This window comes from Lampetra planeri, chromosome 1 (genome assembly GCF_965212315.1).
Source record: "Lampetra planeri chromosome 1, kcLamPlan1.2.h2, whole genome shotgun sequence".
Taxonomy (NCBI): Eukaryota; Metazoa; Chordata; class Hyperoartia; order Petromyzontiformes; family Petromyzontidae; genus Lampetra; species Lampetra planeri.
The window spans coordinates 1,627,981-1,653,233 of NC_136107.1; the positions used below are offsets into that span (position 1 = coordinate 1,627,981).

Sequence of the window (25,253 nt, forward strand, 5' to 3'; positions counted from 1 at the left end):
TTCTAAATGTGCAGGGAAAAAAACCGGTGGACCCGGAGGAAGAAAAAAAGTAATATTTAAAAATACTTTTAAAAAGAACACGCTTTAATGGAATGTACCCTACTCGTAATGGCAGAACTCCACGACTCCAGGAAGTGACCCCGAGGCTTGCCATAACGTAAGGGGCCGTGGTGATTGACAGCCAACGTCAGTTGAGCGCGGACAATTCGATTCAAGCCGAAACATAACATGAAAATTAATGCTTAAAATTATTTTTTTATATATATATAGTATTGTCATCACTATGACATGAGTATACCGAGTTTTCAGTCGATACCACATTGGGAAGTGGGTTAAAATTGAGTTACAAGACTTGAGGATACGACAGCAACAACAGTGAGTTAAATAAAAGCGTTTAAAAATAAAAACCACGCGGCAATGGGGAGAGAGAGACATGGAAACTCCAAATAAACAGCAGCAGTAGTATCAGCAGCAGCAGACGCCAATCACCACTAATATAAACTAAACTATAAACTTTATATTTTATTTGACCCGGTAAGGCCCACTGAGCTGTACAGACAGCTCTGTTTCAGTAACGACCCGGCCACATGATAGCCCAACGAAGTGGCTTATCATATGCACATTTATAGCAGCCAAATACTCTCAATGCACATTTCTAAATGTGGAGGGGGAAAACCGGATGACCCTGAGGAAAAAAACACACAATCAAGGAGAGAGAGACACGCAAACTACAAATAGACAGCAGCAGCAGCAGGCGTTGTCTGGGTCGGGATAGAACCCACAATCTCCTGCCTACCAGGCGAGGTAGTTGACATCTCCTACCCACTGTGATGATAATGAGAGACACTCGGGATAGAACCCACAATCTCCTGCCTACCAGGCGAGGTAGTTGACATCTCCTACCCACCGCTCCATCCGGCACGGCTCGCGTGACTGCTGCCTGCAAGTTCGCGGCTCCTCCTCACCCCCCTCATCCCCTCACCCCCTCCTCACCCCCTTTCATCGCCCCCTCACCCCCCCCTCATCACCCCCCCCCCTCATCACCCCCCCCCCTCATCATCCCCCCCTCATCACCCCCCCCCCATCACCCCCCTCCTCATCACCCCCCCCTCATCACCCCCCCTCACCCCCCCCTCATCACCCCCCCCCTCATCATCCCCCCCCTCATCACCCCCCCCCTCATCACCCCCCCCCCCATCACCCCCCTCCTCATCACCTCCCCCCCTCATCACCCCCCTCACCCCCCCCTCATCACCCCCCCCCTCATCATCCCCCCCCTCATCACCCCCCCTCCCCCTCCTCACCACCCCCCTCCCCCCCTTCACCCCCCCTCCCCCCTTCACCCCCCTCCCCCCCTCCTCCGAGGAGCCCCCCCCCCCCGGGCGTGGTGGTTCCCGCCTTGGTTCGGGGGTTCGGGGGTTCGAGCGCCGATGCGGGCGGCGTGAGGAGTGCGCGCCAGGGGCCTCGCCACGCCGAGGGGCGGATGAGGAAGCGGGGATTTCCAGCGATGACGAAACCGAAACCACTGCCTACTCTTCCTCCTTCTCTTCTCGTCCGTGCGACGTCGCCGGTCTCGTCGTGCCGGTGGTGGGGGTGGGGGTGGTGGTGGTGGGGGTCGGTCGGCCTGCGGTTGCCGCAACTTGTTGCAGTGGCGAGGCGGAGGGCGGCAGAGCGGTCCACGGGGGCAGACGCGCGGAGCCTGGTGGTGCTGGGGGTGAGCGTGGTGCTGGGGGTGAGCGGGGTGGTGGTGAGCGTGGTGGGTAGACGCGGACACACGGGGAAGGTAGAGGGGGACACGGGGACACACAGAGACAGACAGAACCACAGACGGAGACACACAGAAACAGAGAGACACATCAAGAGACGGAAAACAACACAGACGGACACGGAAACCAGACTTCATGAAAAGTTGGATGTAGGGACAGACGGAAACACGGACACGCAAATAGACACGAAGAGACAGACAGTCTCACGGTAATTACAGGCAGACGGACACATGGTAATTACAGGCAGACGGACACACGGTAATTACAGGCTCGCAGACAAGACGATAGTGCAAGGCGCAGACGCAACACTACGGGCAGACAGCTTCACAAACACGGAAATCGCGAGAGAGAGAAATGCGCAGTGGAGCTCAGAGGCGAGGCGAGAGGGACAGAGACGACGGGCTACAGACACAGACATATCGACACGCGTACATGCAAGGGACACACACAGAGGCAGAGGAGTACGGGGTGTTGAAGGCGGTCACACAGCAGCAGGACTGCAGGAGGTTGTTGTTGTGCAGAGTGGACGAGCGAGCCGGGGGGTGGAGAGAGAGGAGAGATTGGGGAATGGAGACTGTAGGGGCTGGAGGAGTCGCCACTGGTTTGTGAGGAAAGGTTTGGTGAAGGTTCCTGTAAGGAAAGGTTTGGTGAAGGTTTGTGTGAGGAAAGGTCTGGTGAAGGTTTGTGTGAGGAAAGGTTTGGTGATGTTTGTGTGAGGAACGGTTTGGTGAGGTTTGTGTGAGGAAAGGTTTGGTGAAGGTTTGTTTGAGGAAAGTTTCTGGTGAAGGTTTGTGTGAGGAAAGGTTTGGTGAAGGTTTGTGTGAGGAAAGGTTTGGTGAAGGTTTGTGTGAGGAAAGGTTTGGTGAAGGTTTGTGTGAGGAAAGGTTTGGTGAAGGTTTGTGTGAGGAAAGGTTTGGTGAAGGTTTGTGTGAGGAAAGGTCTGGTGAAGGTTCGTGTGAGGAAAGGTCTGGTGAAGGTTCGTGTGAGGAAAGGTTTGGTGAAGGTTCGTGTGAGGAAAGGTCTGGTGAAGGTTTGTGTGAGGAAAGGTTTGGTGAAGGTTTGTGTGAGGAAAGGTCTGGTGAAGGTTCGTGTCAGGAATGGTCTGGTGAAGGTTTGTGTCAGGAATGGTTTGGTGAGGTTTGTGTGAGGAAATACTCTGGTGAAGGTTTGTGTGAGGAATGGTCTGGTGAAGGTTCGTGTCAGGAAAGGTTCAGTGAAGGTTCGTGTCATGAAAGTTTTGGTGAAGGTTTGTGTCAGCAAAGGTTTGGTAAAGGTTTGTGTTAGGAAAGGTCCTGTGATGTTTGTGTCAGGCTAAGCCAAGTGGAGACTCGGTGCACACACACACACATCGTGGCTGGGTTCTGTGAGAACCAGGTTTGGGTTATATCTGTTGATGAGGCGAGGTGGTGTTCGGGCAGGGGTCAGGTCGGTGCCGGGTGAGGCCAGATTAGCTTAGTCTGGGCTGGGTTAAAATCACGTTTGGTCAGGTCACGGTCTGGTCAGGACAGGGTACAGCAATGCCCTTCATTGCAAGGCCCGCGGGTCACTGGCGGCCCCTGGAGGTGGCCTTTAGTGCGCACACAGAGAGAATTGTATTTTATTATGTTTTATTTGTATTATTTTATTTCCCTTCTACGTGACTTTACCGAAAGAACCAAGAAGAAGAATATGCACAGAGTGAAACACCCCTTGGAAGCGGTGTGGCGGCCCTCACACTGATGTCGTCTTATCGGCAAATGTGGCTCCCCTGCCTCTGAAAAATGAGTTAAAGAACACCAGGATACAATAGCAGGGGTCTCTCCGAGCTGTAGTAATCATTGCGCTCTGCTCTGCCCTGCTCCCCCTTCCCTCTCTGGCTGTCCCTCTAACCCCCGCAGTGCTGCAGGCCTGACCGTGATGGCCTATTTGGAGGTGAAGGGCCTCCCCGCTGTCCCTGCGGACGACAGAGTGGTGGTGACGAAGCTTCAGAAGTACTTCCAGAGCAAGAAGCTGTCGGGTGGTGGGGAATGCGAAGAGCTGGCGCTGCTGCCCGGTGGCCGGGCACGACTTCGCTTCAAGCAGGAGGGCGGTGAGGCCCCGACATCGACCCCTGACACGTGCCACGCCAGGGGGGACATTCAGTGGACGAGTGGCATCCCTCGTCAACCCACACGGTTTATACCCCGTATTCTTGTGCAGGGAAATTGAGTTTGCAAGTCCATGAGATGATCCTGGTCTCTTGATTTATTATCTGGTTAAACTACATTCACTTGAAACTTGAACACCACGTAAATTACACAAACACTGTAATGTGTCTGTTCGTCCAAATTAAAGAATGCCACAATACTTGTTTGACTCGCTGCCGTGTGCGCAGTGCTGGAGCGGGTGCTGAATGTGCAGAAGCACGTCCTGGAGATCAACCATCAGCAGTGTGAGCTGGAGGTGTCTCGCTCCGATGGAGAAGTCAAGGAGTCTCCTCTGGGAGTAGGAGGCACCACACCGACGAGAGTCACCGGACGCGACACGGTGGGCAGCTCAGCGTCAGTGGCAATGAATAAATGTTCTTCAAAATATTTACCGCACACCAGAGGCGTGCGTTTCCAACAATGTATTGGCGATATGTCATTGTCTTTTTGTCAAAATAATTCGCCTTTTCACCATTTGTGTTCTGATTGGTGTCAAGTCGTGAGACACAGTCTAGTTGGTTCTATCGCAGAGCAGTGTGCCACCTTGTGTCGAAGAATGGTCTGCAAAAAGAGATGTCACAAAATGCCTTCTAAAATATCTTCCACTGACCGTATCCATATTAGGGGGCAGTACCTTGCCATCTGCCCTGCTACAAAGATACTACATGTTTGTCAAATGGCAATTGAACAAATATTTTGAATTGTCAAGAGCTGGAAGTTTTCCAAATTAAGCACACAATCTAATTTCATTATGTTTTTTGGTCCAATCATAGGTGACCAGAATAACGACACATGATAATCCAGTTTCATCACAGAAAAACTTTAACCCAGAATTTCATCGAGTAGTGTGCCATGGTCATGTTGTGCTTGTGTCAATGCACTCGTGTACATTTCTTGATAGGGAAGGCCCGATGGAACTCTTGGGCAAAGTCCTGCCAAGACAGTGACTGCAGCGCTGCCAGTCGGTGAGTTTACCGGAAAAGCGTGTTAGTCTGCACGCGTGACATATTTTGTCGTAGTACATTACTTAATAAGGCCAAGACATTTTAATTGTGATGTATATATTCATCCACTTGATAAACACTTGTGATGTTTTTATTGTAAAAAAAAGTTACACGAAAGTAAATTGTCATTTATTTGCTTATAAAGTGGATTTAAATGTTAAATTTACACTTAAATATCAATATCTGCCTGAGAGCAGGTGTAATGTTACGTGGATGGGTCACTCCTGCTGTTACCTCATACAGACCAATTAAAATGGCTGATGTGATGCCCCATTGTGCAGCATCACATGGGGGAAAGGAAGAGGATCCTGAGGGTAACTCGACCATTAGAGTCGACAAGGTGGACTCCCTGGACTCGACCACTGTGGCTATGTACTTTGAAAACGAGCAACGATCTGGAGGAGGAGAGGTCACAAAGGTGGAGGACAGGGAACAGTACTGGATCATTACTTTTGCAGATCCAGCAGGTAACCTTTGAAACTGTTTTACAATAGCACTGGGCTGCATTTCACATCGTGGGTGCGGTGTTTTACACAATAATGCTACTAAATTCCAAGATTTTTAAAAGACCTCAAAAACTGTAAATATGTTCAGTCATTTTCCACCCTGGGTGACAGACCTGGGTGTTTATATATATAGATGATGTAGGAGTCTTGGGGTAGTTCACATTTGAAGAGCTCTTCTGAGCTACACAGCAATAGAAAATAATCTTGGCACATGCTTTTAATGTTGCAAAGCCATATTAATCGGGTGAGCAATGAATTGGCTGTGTTATCTGCCAAGCTGTGCATCGAATTGCATGCTTAATGATGTCCTAGCTGGTTTTAGTTTGTGCATCCTCCTAAATGTCACAGTTGCCCAACACTTTATTGTCATGGCGGAGTTGAATGGTGCTGATCTTGTTGTTGGTGGCTGAGCAGTGGCCAGGCGAGTCCTGTCACGCCCCAAACACACGTTTTCCGAAAAGCCGCTGGTGTGCTCGGAGTTTGTGGAGAAGCCCCGAGTGGAGCACGTGGTCCAAGTGCTGGAGCCTGATCCACGCAGGGTGCTGCTGCGAGGCTTCGCGCAGCAGGCGGATAGCAACCTCCTCAACCTCTACGTGGAGACCTGCAGTGGCACCGACGACTTTTGCATCAACTATACAGACGACGACTCCTGCAGAGTGGTATCGTTCTCCTCCGACACAGGTGACATTTCAGTGTTATTACTTGGCGTGTATGTATTCATAAGCCACACCAGTGAAGTTCTGCACGGTTACAAATTGGCATGAGTCAGCTAGTAAGTGACAAACCGTGCTGGTTAGTGGACCATTTTTTTTACCACAAGTTATCTCTGTGCAGATGGTGTGTTGTGTGGTGTTTATCATTCCTTTGTGAACTTTTGTATTCTGGGGGTTAGATCAATATTTAATTTTGCAACTGATTTATGTTGTGCATATCATCTTGAGAAGCAGTTAAATTTAAACATTTTGCAATGTAAATCCAAATTTTATTCGTGGAGACTATTTTTTTTTTAAATGCTGTAATTTTAACAAAATTACTGGTCACTTCACAGACACACAAGCCGTCATAGGTCGCTGCTGCATGAAGCCCTTATCCGGTATGAGTATCAAGGCGGAGCAGCTGCCGCTCACCAGCAGCGTGCTGCTGGAGGATCTGCCTGAGGGCGTGAGCAGGGACTACCTGGAGCTTTACCTGGAGAGCAGGAGTGGGCCTGCCGTCAAAGTGAAAGAGGTGGAGTTCAGGGCTGGATGCAGCGCGGCGGTCGTCCGTCTCCAGAGCAATGAGGGTAAGGTGGTGATGGACTGAGGCTCTCCATTGTTGAGATGTATATAGAGGGGAGGGTTGGCCAGACTGCCATTCTGGAGCCGGCCCCGAGTCCTCGGTGCCGGAGCAGAGTTTGCCAATTTTCTACATTGGGCTGTGGTGCCGGAGTTGATCTTCCGAATCTGCTTAATGATTTCCTGCCTCCACTTCTTCCGAGGATTTGTCTCACGAGGTGGGGTCCGCTTGCTCGGTGGGATCCTCTTTTTGAGTCCTCTTTCTCCACGGTCTTCAATCTCCACAGTAGTTTTGCATGCTCTAGTGTTCTTTCTTACGTAATTTTACGACTTTCTGGTGACATTTCCGAACCATCTCCAGCTCTTCTCACTCATCTTCTCTCTCGACACTACTTTCGCTTATCATCCCACTTCTGCGTTTCTTACGTGATCCCTTCTACTTACTCTAAAAATCCATCTCGGCATTCCCATCTCTGTCCCTGGCCTAATAATCATCCTATACACTTCATTTTTAGGTACATTGGCATTTTTATTCCAAATATTTTTTATAAATGTACATTATTTTGAACAAAACTACTAATACATCATTCCTCTTTGGTATTACAGATGTTGAGAAAGTGTTGAAGAGCGAGCTGCGTTTGAAAGAGATGATCGTCACAGCACACCGCTATTACGAGGCGCATGGGCTGGCGCTGCTTTCCTGGGATGAAGGGAGCTTCAAGGCACCTGAGCCTCAGCACCTAAAAGTGGATCCCGTGCTGATGGAGTTCATTACAGCGCGACCAGAGCAATCTCAGCAGCTGCAAGAGTTTCTGAATAATCACATGGCCACCTTCAAGTGGCCAAGTGGGGCCACGCAGGACGTCATGAAGGTTTCACCTGCCTTTGCCGAAAGCCAAAAAGCCAATTTCATGCTGAAAAGCAAATGGTCAAAATCCATCTCCAATGAGTTTACACATTTTTTTGAAAGATATATGCATTACTCTGAAACCATCCATGCGAATATATTTGATGAACTTGTGGCAAAGCTTTCTACAGGTCAGAATAATTGTGTGCAGATTATACCGGACAAACAACAAACTAAAATAAGCATAATAGGTCAGAAAGTGGATGTAGAACATGTTGTTAAGGACCTTAAAAAAATAAAACAATTACGACGGGGGGAAGTGAATGTCAAACAGACACTTGTTCATTTGATGCCCAACTTTAAAAAGCGTTTGCAGAATGACTTTCCTGAAGTAGATTTTCACGTTAATGTCAAAAAGAGGTTGATCACCGTGGAAGGCCCAAAGGATGACTCCTTAGCAGCTGAGAGCAAAATCCTGCAAATGATGCTGCAGTGCAGTGAGAAGCCCTGGTTAATCTCTGAAGAACTTAAAGCCTTTGTGTTACAGCTGAACCGTGATGCTTTCATAAAAAACACCTTCAGCCAAAATGGCATAGATGCATCCATCTCAGAAAGGGGAAATGACATCATGATTGTTGGTGCGAGTGAAGATGATCTGAGCAAAGCAGAGGATCTTCTGAACATGACCTTTGTGGAGGTGAAAGTGAAGGCAATGAAAGGGTTTGACATGAATCAGAATGTAAAGGAGTGGGAAGAATTCCAGGAAGAGCTGACAGCATCTCAAGAATGTAGTGAAATCGAAACTGACGCCAAGTTCCAAATGAAGTGGACCAGTGGGAGTGAGGTACTCATAACTGGCTATAAAGATGTTATCCAGCGTGTTGCTAAACAAGTAGAAGAGTTAATGGACATGAATGCAGCACTTGAATTTTTTATTGCCATAAAATCTAAGGGAGTCCTACAATACCTCAAAACACATGGGGACATGGAAAGCATGCTGCCAAATGGCACTAAAATAGAACTAGACAATGATAGAAATGGCTTTACAATCGCCACACAAACAAAACACAAAGATGGAATTATAGAACTGATAGGAGACATGTCCAAAAACATCAAGCGTCAAGAGAGGACCATTCAAAAGCCAGGTTGTGCCAGCTTTTTGCACGGGCGAGGCAAACTTTTTTTGGGAGTGTTGGAGTCGACAGAGAAGTGCATAATCCTCCTCAACCAGCCCCGAGATCACGAGGATACGGCACCTCAGAAAAACGCCAAGGCTCATGTGGTTTGTGAAACCTCCTTGTGTGGAATAACGGTGTCAGTACTGAAGGGACACCTACAGTATCACCCTGTAGATGTGGTGGTCAATGCTGCCAATGGGGACTTGCGGCATGTCGGTGGGCTGGCAAAGGACCTGCTGAAAGCAGGTGGGCAAGACCTTCAGGATGAAAGCAACAGGAAGGTGAGGCTTAATGATGGTCCTTTCCAGGAAGGTCAGGCAGTGATGACGGGACCAGGGAGCCTGCCATGCAGGGCCGTGATTCATGCCATTGGCCCTCGATGGGATGCCTCTCGGTCTCGTATTAAAAAGGCGCTGCTGAAGGAAGCTGTGGAGCTTAGTCTCTTGCTTGCAGCGCAAAATAACTTTACATCTATTGCCATACCGGCCATAAGTTCTGGAATCTTTGGATTCCCTTTGCCCCTGTGCTGTAGCACAATCATGTCGGCTGTTCGAGATTTTTGTGAAGATCCTGCATATCGCCCGACCTCCCTCGGGTCCATCCAGCTGATTAACAATGACAGTGTCACAGTGGATCAAATGCAGCTGGCCTTCGAAAACACATTTGAGCAGCAGGACCGTGCCGTTGCCGGATCGTCATTTTCCCAGCATGGAACCAACGCCTCCCACGTGACGAACTCATTTGAGCCTGGGAGATGGCGCAGCAGTGAAAGGCAGGACAGAAGTGTCAAAGAGAAAGCCCGGACTAGTCCACCGCAGAGAAAAGAGGTAAGAACGGTGCTGTTTGAAATTCGAGGAATGCAGGTGCTGTGGATGCTGTTGTGAAAGCACTATTAAGGTTCAGAATGGGCAATGCAGAGATTAATACAACAGCTGCTACAGCCAAATGTGCCATGTGTGCAGGCACACTACTGCACGGGGAAATCCTCAGTGTAATCTCGTATCAACTTTGTTGGTGCAATAAAATTCAGTTATGACACTGCGAGGTAACAGCAATGATATTTTATTCACTATATTTTTTGTTTTAATGTGTGATTTAGTTAAATGTACTATATTCAACAGGAAACTGCTAAATTACAAACGTTCAAAAAGACAACACAACCACCCAACCCCAATGAATACCACACACAAGAGGGCCTGCAGATACATCTGGTCAAGGGGAATCTGGAAGAGGAAGAAGTAAGTTTTACGGAATAAATTCCACAGCTGTTGTTTGCACAAAGTGTCCATGCAGTCACCGGGCCATCCTATACTCCTGCAACCAGATTCGTCATGGAGGTTCTTTTTGTTCTTTCGTATGGCAGAATGGAAAAGCAACCCTTTTTAAATGTTGTAAAGTTGAATGGCAACATTTGTTTACCAACCCAAGGAGGCAGTAGACTCTGTATGGATTGCAGCAACACCGCCAAGATGTACATGCACGGTGGCATTCGTCGGTGATGTCTTTGATGGTTTGGACTTTACCACACTCACAGTGCGGCAATTCTTTGATCTTCCAATTGTCGAAGTTGGACGAGCATTTCCCATGTAGCTATCGACTGTGGTTTAGAGTGAACCATAATTGTCATGGGACCCAGCACTTCCACAGTTGGGTCCTTAATGAGGTTCTTGTTTGCCAAGTCCATAGCCACCCACGAATCCATCCAGTGCAGGCCGATGTTTTTATTTTTGGCTGCTAGAGCAGAGGCACGCATCCGGAAAAGTTTCCTGGATTTCGGCCTATGGGGTGGGGATTCTTTTAGGTCTCGTTGGACCGGCAGAGCGATGTCTGTAGGTTTAACGATTGCGATGACGCTGTTCGGTACAGGTGGACGTCATTGTGAACACGGTTGCCAATGATCTGGACTTGACCAGAGGAGCAGTTTCTGCAGCTCTTCTTCGGAAAGCTGGCCCACGGCTGCAGGAGCTCACGGATGATGGATCAGGAGGAGGGTCCCTGGGAGTTGGAAACATCTTGAAAGTGAAAACCAAGGGCTGCAAGTTGGCATGTAGAGAGATCTACCACACTGTGTGTTGTAGCTGGAAAGAAGGTGGAGGAACTGAGAAGGTATGGTCATATATTTTTAGTTTTTGATCATAATCCATCATTTATATATTCATATAAGGTGACGATAATGTTGTAATAGTACCAAATATCGCCATTAAGATCTCCAACGGAAATGTTCAACACATTTTGTCATATGATGTGTCCACATGTGCTAAGCATCGAAAAAGATTTCACCCTCGGCATGCTAAGCAACTCCTGAGGAAGCAGGTCCCACTTCCAAAGCAGCTTGGCTTTCTTTACGTGTCGTTTTTGAATTGTATCATGTTAGGCAGGCTGTAATAAGATTTTAATAACCATAAAATACATGCAATATAAGAACACCTTTTTTTAATGTATGGTATTGTACAACATACTATCATTGAAATTTGGATTTGTTTGTAATTCTAATTCGAATGTTGAGCTAGGTTTATAAAACTCTATAATCACGCTTTCAGTATTACGGTTTTGCCGAATGAATTTCATCCTTATATACATAAACATATTTAAACTTCAGAGTTCTCCTTCACACTGATAACACGTCCAAACTACACAAGGACACATTTAGTTTTCGCTTGTAAGAACGCTCCATGCATAAAAGTCACACTCGTGTATGTCTGTAAAATATTGCGTGCGTTATAAATTGCATCATTATTTTGTTGTAGGGTACTTGTCTGACACATTATGGTAAAATGCACAAATTTGTTTTCCAAAAAATATTTTCCTAAAAAAGTCACATTTTCCATCAGTAACCATTGACACACTTGCTTCAATTATCTCCAAAACTTTGAATTTGTCTCGCAAACTAAGGGATTTATACTTAAGTCCCTTTATATTACTTCTTGATGTAGGTGTAGACGGTATTTATGGGAGGGTTGGCGTGCACACAGTGCACAAACAAGGTAAAGTCCAAAGCAACAGGTCAGCACTCACGCTCACCACACGCACCGCCACTAGACTGAGTGATTGTTTTGGCCATGGTGCGTGACCTCGCTCCACGTATATGCCAAAATTGGACCATTCGGTATGGTAATTCGGCTCATGGCGAATTACCAACACTGTACATATGCCGAAAGCGCAGCGGTGCTGAATTATCCCCAAATATGAATGATCAAATACCGAAATAATGAGGTGTTACTGTATCTATGGATCTAAAACGAAAGTAATAATTTACAGGCCTCTGTCAATTTGCGACTTGTTGAAGGTCCCTTTTCACTGTTTCGGTCATGGTGTATGTTTTACCTTGATCAATCACTCTTGTTAGAGTGGGCTATGTAAGAATTTACTCTGATGTGTTATCCACTTAAGTGCAACTGGAGATACTTCCTTAGAACAACGCACTGTAATTTGGCCCGTCTGGTTGGTTGGTTTGAACATGAGGGGGGAATATAAACATGCTTTTCCTGGGACGCACGTTTCAAAAGAACGGTAACAATTTCTAAGCTACAATCGTCCATTGAATCGAGTTAATGGTACATATTGGCCGGTGGGGTTAAACTTTTACATGTGATCTTTTTCCCTCACAAGGTTTTGAGCCAAATCGTGTCAACTTGCCTGAAGATGGCTCAATCATCAAACCACCAAAGCATCTCCTTTCCGGCCATCGGCACTGGCAACTTGAACTTTCCCAAGCCCATCACGGCCAAGTTAATGCTCGATGAATTTGTGGAGTTCAGCAAACAGAACCCTACCACTCGGCTTCAGAATGTTCGGCTAATGGTGTACGGGAAGGATGATGCAACATTCGCAGTGAGTTCTTATATTTAAAAACTTCGTTGAGAGTTGAATGATTTTCATATGAGGTGAATAACCTTTTCTTGAGCCCTGCTGAAGCCTTAATGCAGTCTGGAAAATTGCTTCTTCGAGGATGTTTGTATGTATGTATGTTGAACTTCTTTCAAATCGTACGTAGCCAACTGCTAATCGGAGGTGTGGTGGAAGGACAACAAACTAAACAGAAAAAGCAGTAAAAAAAAAAAGTCAAACTACGTTTTAAAGTATTTAAAAACAGTGTGATGGCAGTCCCACCACACTATAGCTCATGCAGCCGATACTAATCATCTAGTGATTTTCCTAGTGAGTGCACTGCTTTACTATACCATTATACTGGTAGGAACGAAGTGGACCAGCCACCAATAGATTATATCGTCCGTCCGTCCGTGTAGCAACATCGCCCCCTACTGCAAACACTTGGCATGACCCTACAAAAACCGAGACCTAGGCCTGAAACTCCCTTCGTATCGTAACCCCGCGTGTGTGAAAGGGAGTTAATGTTTAACAATGTTACATTCCCTGATGTTTTTAAATAGAAACATTTACATTTAAAGCTTTTACATAAATAATTTAAACATTTATATTAACAATTAACTCACGGCGGCCTAAGGCCTACAGCTAGGCCTAAAGCCTAGACCTAGGCCTCAAACTCTCCCTTCGTATAGTTCCCCCGTGTGTGTGAAAGGGAGTTAATGTTTAACAATGTTACATTCCCTGATGTTTTTTAATAGCAACATTTACATTTAAAGCTTTTACATAAATAATTAAAACATTTATATTAACAATTAACTCACGGCGGCCTAAGGCCTACAGCTAGGCCTAAAGCCTAGACCTAGGCCTCAAGCTCTCCCTTCGTATAGTTCCCCCGTGTGTGTGAAAGGGAGTTAATGTTTAACAATGTTACATTCCCTGATGTTTTTTAATAGCAACATTTATATTAACAATTAACTCACGGCGGCCTAAGGCCTACAGCTAGGCCTAAAGCCTAGACCTAGGCCTCAAGCTCTCCCTTCGTATAGTTCCCCCGTGTGTGTGAAAGGGAGTTAATGTTTAACAATGTTACATTCCCTGATGTTTTTTTAATAGAAACATTTAAATTTAAAGCTTTTACATTAAAAACAACTCCCCCCCCCCCTCGTCGGCGGCTCTACAGCCGAGCCAGGCCTGGGAATCTCTCCCCCGCTCGGGGTGTATTGGGCGGGGCTACAGTGGCAGGGGGCGGGGCTATGCGGGGCTGGGCGGGGCAACGGCGGCAGGGGGCGTGGGCACGAGGTGGAGGGTGGGGCTACGCCGGGTTGGGGCGGGGTTACGGCGGTAAGGGGCGGGGCAACGAGCTGGGGGCGGGGACACCGAGATGGGGCGGGGCCACGGGTGGCCGGGGCGGGGTTACGCGGGTGGAGGGCGGGGTTACGCGGGTGGAGGGCGGGGCCACGGGGCATCCACTTATTGGCGGCCATTTTTTGCTATTTCATTTTATTATAGCCATTCAATTGTTTGGTCCTACCAGCCCACCCCACAGGGTCCTGTTCTTATTAGATTTTGTCGACACGAGTCTAATTTTATTAATGCAAATATAAATGTGGTTGTTGCTAGGCTTTCCACAACGAACTTCAGAAGCTAAGAACAGCAGAAAATGAGAGAAGAGGAGCAACAGGAGAGGACGATGCTAGAGGAGGAGGAGGAGGAAGCGAAGAAGAAGTGAAAGGCAGTGGCAGAGGAGAAGATGAAGAAGAATTTGAAATCATTGACGGGAGGAGAGGAGGTGCTCGGGGAGGGAGCGATGCTTCACCTTCGTTCACAAAAGAACCCCAAGGAAATGATGGTAAAACAGGAGAATGAGGGGAGTGAATGTTTTGTGTAGAGAGTGGGAATGTTGACCACACCAGGTTCTATTAAAATGTCAATTATTTGTATAAGGAAGCCTCACTAAGGCTCAAGATTGTTTTTCAGGACCGGCTGAACTAGGATGTTTGGCCAATTCCATTGACGCATGTGTGGCTTGTGGGAGGAAACCAGAGAACCTGGAGAAGTGCCACATATACGTGCGATAAGACTCAGCTGTAATGCATAGATCAAATTCGGCAAGTTGATCAAATCAAACTTTGCATCGCTCCCATTACTGGACTGCCATCTGGAACCTTATCGCCCTCTCAACCATAAGTACAGTATACATCACCTGATGTGACTGGTGGTCACCAATCCAAGCACTAATCAGGCTTGATCCCCAGCATATTAGATCTGACAAGATTGAGAGCATTCATGGTGATTTGGTGGTAGGTCCGAGGGGCCAAAGATCCTCTCTATATGTGGGTTTGAATGCTCAGCGGAAGCAAGTATATCCTGAGAGTTGGTAACCATTAATTATCTGTCAGTGAGTGTCTTCCTCTCCTATAAGTCTGATCTGTGAGTCTGCCTCGCGATGATATCCGTTGTGTATTTGAGATAAGGTGGCAATCGCTGTCACCTCATCTGTACTGACAGCCCATCCACATCAACATCTTTGCCACCACTATCATCATTAGTGCTGCAAACTACTCTTACAGTGATTGAAGGATGAATAAAGTTGTAATTTTGTTCTGTTTGGTTGGACTGATTATAGGTTTTTACTCTGAGTTGAAGGAGGAGGGTCTGGGGACGCTGCAGATGAAGTTTGGAAAGGTGGTGGTGGTGGTGAAGCAGGGAAACATCGTGCAGGAACGCACGGATGCCATCGTGAACTCTACCGACGAGAAGTTCAGCCATGGCTCAGGTGAGAGACGGCATGTTTGGTGTAAGTCATGCCATCGTGGGCAGTACAAACAGCAATACAAGAGCTTAAACAGCTAGTCTGCTTGCAATTGAGTTATTGTGAGGTTTATACAGAGGGAGGCGCACGCATTGTTATGTTTGGTGCGATGTATGAGTGGACAGTGGTTCTGCTGCTTACATGGTGATGTTTGTGTTCAACAAACCAGGCTTCCAACAGTTTAAACCATATTCATAATAGAGGTTTTTGGGTTAGATCGGGTAAATGTAAATGTGTTATTAAACCCGCCACCGCCCGACACAACCAATTAGTAAGATTTGTTACGTAAACAAAACATGCCAATTCTTAAACATGCCAATTCTAATTGGCTGTGTCAGGTGGTGGTGGATTTAACGACACATCTATATTCACGCGATTTTACCCAAAAATCTCTTATGGTTAATATTGGTCGCGTAAGCCTACGTGTTAAACAGTTTAAACCATATACATATACCAAAATGTTATGCAATAAATAGTAAAATAATAATAAACATTCATATAAGTGGTGTTTAGTGTCCACATTCATTTCATTTTGCTGGATGGTTCTGACTCAATTGGAAGGTGGAAAATTATATTCCAAAATGAAACCTATCATCTACATGTGCTTCGTTTGTTGTCATTCCCCCGCACCTCCGATTAGCACGGTTGGCTATGTAATAAGTTCAACATACATACAGTACAGTACATACTATGTGGTCAACAAAATAAGTATCGCTCTGGGTTTGTGGGAAGTCAACAGCAATCGTCTTATGCAGTGACTGGCATTGCGCAAGGAGACACTTTGACTTCATACCAGTACTTGTGTGGTCAAACCCTGTCACCTGCCCTTTAGGTGTCTCCTCTGTGATCATGAAAGCTGCTGGCCCACGTATCCAATCTATCTGCAAGAAAACAGGTATGTAATGTAATACTTATCTCACATTCAGCAAAAACACCACTATCAGATGTGTTTAGGCTCATTTATGCATTATTTAATTTGCAACATAGCATAGAACTGGAGTGCCAATATAAAATCCATACGCGCTTAACTGTAACACCTAAACATTGTTGATTTGAAGCTTTCGTGACTGCAGGAATCCATACTCTCCGTTTCCTTCGGTAAAGTCACGTAGATAAAAAAAATTCTGATAAAAGAAAATACGACGTTTTGGTCGCAACAAGCATCCGTCTTCACGTCCGACCGAAACGTCGTGTTTTTTTTCTATCTACGTGACTTTACCGAAAGAACCAGAGAGTACCTAAACATTGCACAGACAGGTAAATATTGTACTTGCACTCCTGTCTTCTGCAGGCACTGCATAGTTATGCATGTGTCAGACATTTTGCGTCATTCTGTGTGAGCAATCCAACCCCAGCTCCAAGTTGTTAGATTACACACCTCCACAACAGCAACAGCTGAAACTCGCCACTAAGTGGCGGCGATGTCACCACGGCACTTGTGTCAGGCCAGGTGCACTCCGAGGCCATGGAAAGTGCCAAAAGGCTCACTGGCAGGTCAGGGGATGGATCCAGGTGCCATGAATTGACTGAGATGACTGGCAGATGCACCACCTGTGCCACAACCACACCCAATATATGCATTTTAATTGTAATATGCTAAACTAATTCATACTTTTATTCCTTTTGGTGTGCTTTATTTCTTGTGATAATTTACCAATTGTTGAGCCACTCGTGTATTCGTCTTTTGTTTCCAGTTATCAATGAGGGTTTTGCAGTGACTGGCTCTGGGGATCTTCCTTGCAAGAAGATTGTCCACGTTGTATTCAACAATTCCAGGGAAGAACTCGGCCAGGTCTTGTTCAATGCCCTGGGTCATTGCGACGATCTGGGCATGATTTCCATCTCTGTACCGGCTCTAGGAACAGGTGAGTAGGTCAGAGCGTTTGAGAATGTGATCAGTGTGCTGTGTATGGCGTGGATGTTCCCTGTGTTCTGTGAGGCTGTTACGTGCTATCTGATGTTACAATTGCCTCTGCTCTGAGCTCTTCAGTTAAAATGTTGTTATTGTTCAATTACAAATGCAGGCACATGTGTGGGAAATAGTGCAATAGGCCAGCGACGAGTCGGGGGAGAGTTTGTGGGAGGCTTGAGAAGGGTGCGGGAGTGGGGGGGGGTTACAGCTTTGGTGACTGGTTGCGGTGGGGGGCCTTTGTGGTACTTGCGGTAAATTTGCGGTAATTGGCAGTAGTTATGAGGACACCAAAAATCGCCGTGGGCCCGGGTGGGTCGGTGGGAATGCGTTGTAGCTGAGAGAGAAATCACAATGCCTTGCTTATACTTATCGAGAACGAGGAAATCCAGTGGCACTGCCAAAATTCGTGACAAGAATTTGCCCAACTGCATGAGTGTATTCGTGTCTGTGTCTCCGGGTCTGTGTTTAGCTTGTTATCCTCCCACACCTCGGATAAGTGTGGTTGGCTATGTATGGTGCGAAAGAAATTCTACATGTATACATGTGTGGGGAGCTTTGGCACAGCGGTTAGCATGCAGCGCTATGAACCCGGTGACCCGATTGACGATCTGAACCGGTCTTGGGCCTCCCATAGGTTAACTCCGCCTCAAATGAATACCTGGTGTGATATGTAAACATTTCAAAGGGGGAAACAATTGTGGCCGGGCGTGGTGTTGGCCACCCACCTCCTCGTATGCCGTGCCGGACTTCCTAGGTGCTTCTCGCTAACAGCACTTCTCCCAAATGCATATTAAGGCTACACAGAGGGATGTTTGTGTTTGTGAGAGTGAGCGTGTGTGGGGACACGAGTTTTGGTCCAGAATCTTGGGTAACTTTACGCTGCCCCTTTGCGTAATTTTCCGTAGCCGTTCGCTACTCGAGCCAGGTTAAGAATCACTCCAAAGCGTAATTACTTTATTTTCTGAAAAACATTGTAAATAATTGAAGGCCGCTCAGTGATGCCCCTCACACCGCCTGTCTCTAAGGTGGTGGGCGCCTTTCGCCCCGAGACTCTGCCTCGGCCATCTTGGATGCGGTGGCCGAGTTTTCAGTTCAGAAGGGACCCAAGAAGCTGCGATGTGTCAGAGTCATCATTTTCGAGGTGGACATGCTTCAGGATTTCTACCGTGAGCTGCAGGACCGACTGAAGAAACCCGGTCCTCAGCAAAGAGGATTGTTCTCATTAATGAAAAGTAAGAGGCAGTCCAAATACACTGTATGAAAACAACTTGAGATTAAAGCCTTTATTCATTAGCTCTGTCCGTCTGTAACGTGGGATGGGGGGGCACGATTACTCCTATTCAGATGATACAATATGAATTAAACTTTACTATAAAGTTGTTTTGTTATTAAGGACTTGGAAAAACTGACCATATTCATAAAACTGTTGCCTAAAACTTGGAGACAAATGCAGTGCTTCAAGCACTCGCCCTGGTGCCTTTTTTTGGCAGAACCACAATCTGAGACGTGTTGTCTTGCAGCCTGTGCATGATAACGCTCATAAAGGTGATCCAACATGTACCACAGTTTAGTATACAGTTGTGTTGCTATTTAGAACTTGCCCTGTTGAAAACAGGATAAATTAATAGTCGCCCAAACAATAGAGAACCAACACAGTGCGAGGACCCCACTTTATCTTCTCATCGCTGCCAGCCGAGGCGTGCCCCCTTTGTCTCACCGATATCCACGGACGAACTGCTTCCTGTGCATCTGGCGCATGGGTTAACTCTTAACATTGATAGCTAGTTAAATGCTTCCGAGGACAAACGCATGTTGGAAAGCGTTACAGAATCGACGCTTATGAATTTTTCTTCCCTTTTACAAACCACTTTTTTTCAAATATTTTTTATTCCACAGGAACATTAAAATCATATTTTAGTGTTGGAAGTGAACTGCAGGAGCAAGATAACCACACTACTCAGACGAACATGGGGATTAAGCAAGTCCACATCCAGGTTTACTCAGCTTCAGATAAGATCAACAGCAAGGTCCTTGATGAGATCGATGATAAGCTGACGACCGAAGGATGCAACAAGCAAATCATCGATGAAATAATTGCAGAGTTTGGAGAGGAGGAGCACGAGGCCATATCTTTACTAAAAGATCAAAACCAAGTGCTGATACATTTTACTGCACAAGACACAATCAGCGTCGAAGGCAACATCACTGATGTGAGCCAAGTCTTAATCAAGCTCCACGAAATGGTGAATGACACTAGGAAGAGGAGGGATCGTGCTCAGCAGGAGGAGATGCTGGCAAAGAACGTGCAGTGGATGTTCCTCCGAGACGAGCAGTACATTGCCTTCAACCCAAAGTACAATGCTCTGATTGAGGAGGCGTCAAAGAAGAACCAGGGTGTGGTTTCCATAGAAGAGGAGAAGCATGAAGGTCATGTCAGTGTCGCTGAAAAGGTGTACAAAACCAAGGATGGAAAAACTCTCCAAATTAAGAGAAAGAAGGCCGAAGGTAAGTGACCTCTAGCTCGTGCCATGCGTGTGGGAGAGTTCAGGCAGGGCTGGTGCACAGGGCAAGTTTCTATTCGGTCTCCTGTACTCTGCATTTTCACATACAGGAGTCCCTTTGCAAAAGAGGAAATGCACCAGAGTGATTTACAGGTAGCTATAAATAAAACGTCTATGGTAATGATACGATTATGTAACGGTATAGCATGCTTTTAAACAAAACACTGTGGGTGTAGTTCCTTTGGAAAACCTAATTTGATAAACTTGAAAATGCCCAAGAACGTATTATGTTGAATTATCCCTCCCCACACACTGTGCCCCAACCTATAGTGGTGCCATGTGTAAACAAAAGCACTGGAGGCAAAAGAGACTGGGTATGGTGAAGACCACAACACCTGCTTGTGACAAAGCTATTTCAACATGAGTTAATCATACAGAAGAGCACACGTAGAAATGCCTGCTGAAACTACGTTTAGAAATCAGACCGACACTCCCTTTGCCTCCTCCCTTGGAGGCCATTTCCATGACATGATTTAGGTTACCCCACCCTTTTAGCCTGTTGTCAGTAATTTTCTGCTGTTTTTCACCAAAAAACATGCTCTGAGGTTGACCTAAGTGAGAGAAGCCACTGACAGTGCATTCTTCGTCTGTGCTGACCCTATGATATATAGAACTGTTTTATTGGGCAGTCCAGATAAATAGGTCACCCTGACAAAACAATCCATGCAGAAGGCCACACGGCCTAGTTGGTGCTGGCTCGGGCAGCATGGGAATCTGGGCCAGGCCCACTTGCCTGGTTTGCGACTCGTTAATGTGGTTATGGGAATGTGGTATGAATCTCCAAACGTTAAGAGGCATATTTGGAATGCTTGGCCAATTACATTTAAATGTGTATTTTGCATGCGTGAGAAAACCCAGAAAACCTCCATGAATGAGATCAGTAACACACACTTGCTGTCCTGTTGTTCACAGGCCCCATGGGTTGGGTGTGTCACAGAAATGATGATCTGTTTGATCCACTAACGCCATCTTATACGCTCTGGATCACATGTTTGTGCAAATTTATCTCCCTGTGCCTTCAGACGTTATTCCCATTGAGTGGGTGGACGCGAGTGACTTGGGACAGGGTCGCTTTCTGTCTGTGCCACTGGATTCCACGTCACATAAGTATCGGAGCATTGCAAATGACTTCACACAATCTCTGGGAAACCTCTCCAAGCAGCCTGGCTTTCAGATTGAAGAGGTCAGCTTTTGGTTTGTGTTAAGGAGCCAGGAGATCTATTAGAGCCAATATAACAGTAATAAGTATGTCGTATTATAAAGAGGTATCTCTGTTACAATCTTCATGTTTTTGGATTTACATTGTTTTTACAACAGAAAGCTGCATTTTGCACCCACTTTAAAATGTGTTAAGAAATCCAGTGCACTTGCACGCCCGTGTACATGAATTTGGAATGTCCAATATGGGCTTAGAACAGCACACTAGTTATAGATACCATGGCCATCATTTTTGTATTGTTTTGTTGTAGATAACTCAAATTCAGAACCATTCGCTATGGCAACTGTACATGACAAAGAAAAAAGAGATGGATAAGGCAAACAAACCCAACACCCAGCTAAATGAAAGAATTCTCTTCCATGGAACTGCACTTACCACGTGTAATACAGTCAACACAAATGGATTCAACAGAAGCTACTGTGGAAAAAATGGTGAGTGTTTAGTTCTCTCACCACTGCATCCAGTGATATTTTCACGATTATCTTTGATATCACCACCCCTAGGTGGACAATTGCACAAGCACGTGAAATGTGGGATAGAAGGGGATATGAATGTTTATTGAGTCTCAAGACATTTGACCAGGAGGCTTCTGCATTGTGACATCTGGACATCGAGTATATGCACCTGGAGATATGCAACTTATAAGATGGGGATACCAGTGAAATTCATATAGGGTATATATGTACTGTCACCTACGGCCCACCTCGTAGCAATGCAGTCTTAACACGTTCGATAAAGTTTATGCCTGACGCAACATTTAATGGCAGTGTGCCACGCACTGTGTTGCCCATGTGAATGTCGGCCAAACTCTTTGCAGGGCTAAATGAGAGACCAAATGGGTGAAACAGTTTTGCGGCATTGTTTTATACTGTATTGGAATAATTCTATATGACAAATGTTATCTTTGAATCCCATTTTCTACGTCTCGTTTTAGCCACGTGCTATGGGAATGGAGTGTACTTTGCCGTCAGTGCTAGCTACTCGGCACAGCCGACATATTCACCAGCCGAGAGCGATGGCAGCAAATATATGTACCGGGCACGGGTGCTGACCGGTGACTTCACGACGGGGAAACAGGGCATGATCGAACCTCCAACCAAGGGCCAGCAGAACTCCGTGCTGTACGACAGCGTGACGGACAATATGAACAACCCAACTATGTTCGTCATCTTTAACGATAACCAGGCCTTCCCCGAACATCTCATAAAATTCAAATTGTAATGAAGGAGATTGGCTACCGTGTGTTGGTCACCTGAATATGCATGACTTAATTTACCTTTGCTTGACTGAAACACGAGGATGCGGTCTCAGTTGTAGTCAAGCTGAGCACGCACACACATATAACTGATGTATTTCTTTTTGGATATAAGGATATTTAGATTAAGTACATTACTGTTGTGCAAGCTGTGATTACTATTAACTATGCAGTGGCTGTACAGTCCACAAGCCAATGGTGAAACAGATTTAACCTGTACAGCATCTTACAGCTTGGGAGCAAACATGTCACGTGATCATCGTAATAATTGACAGTAATAAGCAGAGGTGGGACAAAGTCATTGTTATGCAAGTCCAAGTCGAGTCGCAAGTCATCAAATTCATGACTCGAGTCTGACTCGAGTCCAAGTCACATGACTCGAGTCCACATCTCAGAGGTGGGACAAAGTCATTGTTATGCAAGTCCAAGTCGAGTCGCAAGTCATCAAATTCATGACTCGAGTCTGACTCGAGTCCAAGTCACATGACTCGAGTCCACACCTCTGGTAATAAGTAACGTAGTGTGATTCATAAAAGTGCAGTAGTAGACTGCTGGTTTTGTAGACAACAGCTGCCATAAGTGAATGTGCTGAAAAGTTGCAATTTTGCCAAAAATACCGGTAATGTTAAGACTGTTATCATAAGTGAATTTATCCTAGGTTTTTCTTTGTAGTCATAACTTGTGTCAAATTCCTTTTAAAATCAGGTGCAGATACATTGCCTTTGCAGATTCGATGCACTTGTATGTTTTCTTCAATTAGCTTCGGACACCTATACAAATCATTACAACACTCTACTCGCATTATCGAATTTGAGTACTTGCTGTAAAAACATAACATGTTTGCATATTTCACGTGGTTTTTACCCTACAGCAGTTTATTAAGGCTCGGACTTAGTTCCCACAGTTCAAAGTATACATGCTTCAGTGATTTATAATTTAGGATTCTTGTTTCAGGGGCTAAGGCAATTATTTCTTTAACAGATAAATACGCGCATGGTATGCAATATCGCAATATGACATTTATAGGTTAGAAAACTAAACACATTTAATTCGATCTTATGTTTATGAATACATGCACAACATACTCTTTGAATAAAGTACACAAATTAATTTGTACGTGTTGTGTAAAAACTGTTATTGCAAACACAAACAAGCATGATGCTGAATCAGCAATTGGATTATTACTTTTTATGCATTTAGGTTTTATTTTGGCACAGGTAAACCCCACTGGGCAATAAATGTTCATTTTAGATGGAGACATAAAACACCTACCGTAGTTACGGCACAAAAAAACGAATCCAAAAACAACTACATGGTCAAGTACAGAATGTCGTGATTCGATGTGGCATAACTAGCACAGAACGGCTACTGGAACACATCACATGTACAACTTATTCTGCAAAGCAGTGATCAATTGGCACCTACACACGTGCTAATGGCACCTCCAATTAGCATGGTTGGCTACATACGGTGCGAATGAAGTTCAACTTCCATAGAAATTGAGATCCAAAAAGTGATGTAAAGTAGGACAAGAATATGGTGAGGTTTTGACCCCAAACATTTTTGCTCGGTTATGCCAGAGATCAGGTGCTGCCACATGGAAGGAATTTAAACCAAGAGCCAAAGAAAGAGGTGCAAGGATGAATGAGGTTGGGGAGAGGTGGAAGAGATTGTAGAGAAAGGAGCAGATCAGAGAAGGGTGAGGAGAGAGCCATTCTGGGTAGGAAAGGATGGAGGTGCAGAGACTCAATAGTGAAGGTGGAGGGGCTGGCAGCCGCAACCCGCAGAGCGGGCCAGGTCAGGTATCTGGGTATACCCCTGCAGCGAAGGTGTGGTCACAACAGGCAGGCAGTGATGCACAAGTGGGCAGCAGCGCACAGGCAGGCCACACGGGCATGCCTGCGTAGGCAGGCGAGCGGAATTCAGAGGCAGCACAGAGGACCGCAACCTCTCTGGGTCGATCCCTTGGGCGCAACCAACGTCTCGCTCCGTGAGTGGCAGCCAAAGTCGTGGACGTGGAAGAGGCCAAGCCCTCCGTCAAGCCTTGGACTGCCGAACCAAAGCGAACGTCCCATAAGATGGTTCTGAAGATGTGTGAGATTGTTGGTGTGGGTGGTGGTCATCCACCCCCTTGTGTGCCGTGCCAACCTTCATTACATCCTCACCAACCACACTTGCCCCAAAAGTATGTGGAGGCTATACAGATATGTCTTTTGGTATAAGACTTGTGGTGTATCTGCAGTTATTTAAGTACACCTACACGACACCCTACAATACAGCACTGACACTAGTCTACAATGATCGCCGTTCGCCACTAAGTGACGGTAACGGCACTTGTGCCAGGCTATGTGCACTTTTAAGTTAGGTGAAGTGTTGAAGGCTCGCTGGCAGGTCAGGGGACAAATCCAGGTACCATATCTCAGTCAATATGTCAGATGCATTTCCTGTGGAAACTTTCAGCTGCACGGCATTCTGCTAGTTGTGAACGTCGCTCCTCTGCCATCCACTCTTGTTGAAGGGCAACTGCCTCCAACTGCCCAGTACCATTCTTCACGAGCCTCCTCCACAGAGACCGATCTTGACAGCTGGTACCAGTCATCGGCAAGTCCACTCAGCTCCATATCCTCTTGTACCACATCACTCCATCTCTACTGTAGCCTGTGCCGAACCCATTTAGCCCCCTCTATCTGTCCAAACAAAAGCTGCTTGGGCATGCGGTGGCTGGGCGTGCAGGATACATTACTTAACCAACGCAAATCCCTATTTGGTCAACCATGCTGCGTATGCTGATGATCTTGTGATTGCTGCTCAAGAGTTTGAGGCGCACCTGTCGAACCTGGAGCGTGTTACTAAGATGCGGGGTCTCACTATCAGCCCCACCAAAACAAATCGCCTGCATAGGTATTTTGTGTCAAAGACTCCAACC

General features: G+C 46.1%; 1 protein-coding gene across 3 annotated transcripts; it reads left to right on the plus strand.

Moving 5' to 3' along the window:
• Window positions 1–1,629: 1,629 nt before the first annotated feature.
• Window positions 1,630–23,437, plus strand: LOC144724540 (protein mono-ADP-ribosyltransferase PARP14-like). Of its 3 annotated transcripts, none has more exons than XM_078603821.1 (20): window positions 1,630–1,714; window positions 3,644–3,834; window positions 4,120–4,271; window positions 4,833–4,896; window positions 5,217–5,402; window positions 5,856–6,122; window positions 6,490–6,723; window positions 7,322–9,567; window positions 9,862–9,978; window positions 10,607–10,846; window positions 12,350–12,571; window positions 14,189–14,417; window positions 15,195–15,344; window positions 16,213–16,275; window positions 17,075–17,245; window positions 18,318–18,524; window positions 19,189–19,797; window positions 20,876–21,036; window positions 21,323–21,503; window positions 22,007–23,437. In XM_078603821.1, the coding sequence occupies exons 2-20, from the start codon at window positions 3,663–3,665 to the stop codon at window positions 22,291–22,293; spliced, it is 5,958 nt and encodes a 1,985-aa protein (XP_078459947.1). In that variant the 5' UTR covers window positions 1,630–1,714; window positions 3,644–3,662; the 3' UTR covers window positions 22,294–23,437. The 3 variants fall into 3 exon arrangements, with proteins under 3 accessions (XP_078459947.1, XP_078460013.1, XP_078460091.1); XM_078603887.1 differs by having other exon boundaries at window positions 1,643–1,732; XM_078603965.1 differs by having other exon boundaries at window positions 1,681–1,756.
• The last annotated feature ends 1,816 nt before the right edge of the window (window positions 23,438–25,253 follow it).

Bases quoted from the DNA above. Each gene is read 5' to 3' on its own strand.
- LOC144724540 (XM_078603821.1), top strand. From the start codon at position 3,663: ATGGCCTATTTGGAGGTGAAGGGCCTCCCCGCTGTCCCTGCGGACGAC. The intron at 18,525-19,188 runs GTAAGAGGCAGT...TTTATTCCACAG, and splicing joins ATTGTTCTCATTAATGAAAA to GAACATTAAAATCATATTTT. The intron at 21,504-22,006 runs GTGAGTGTTTAG...GTCTCGTTTTAG, and splicing joins AAGCTACTGTGGAAAAAATG to CCACGTGCTATGGGAATGGA.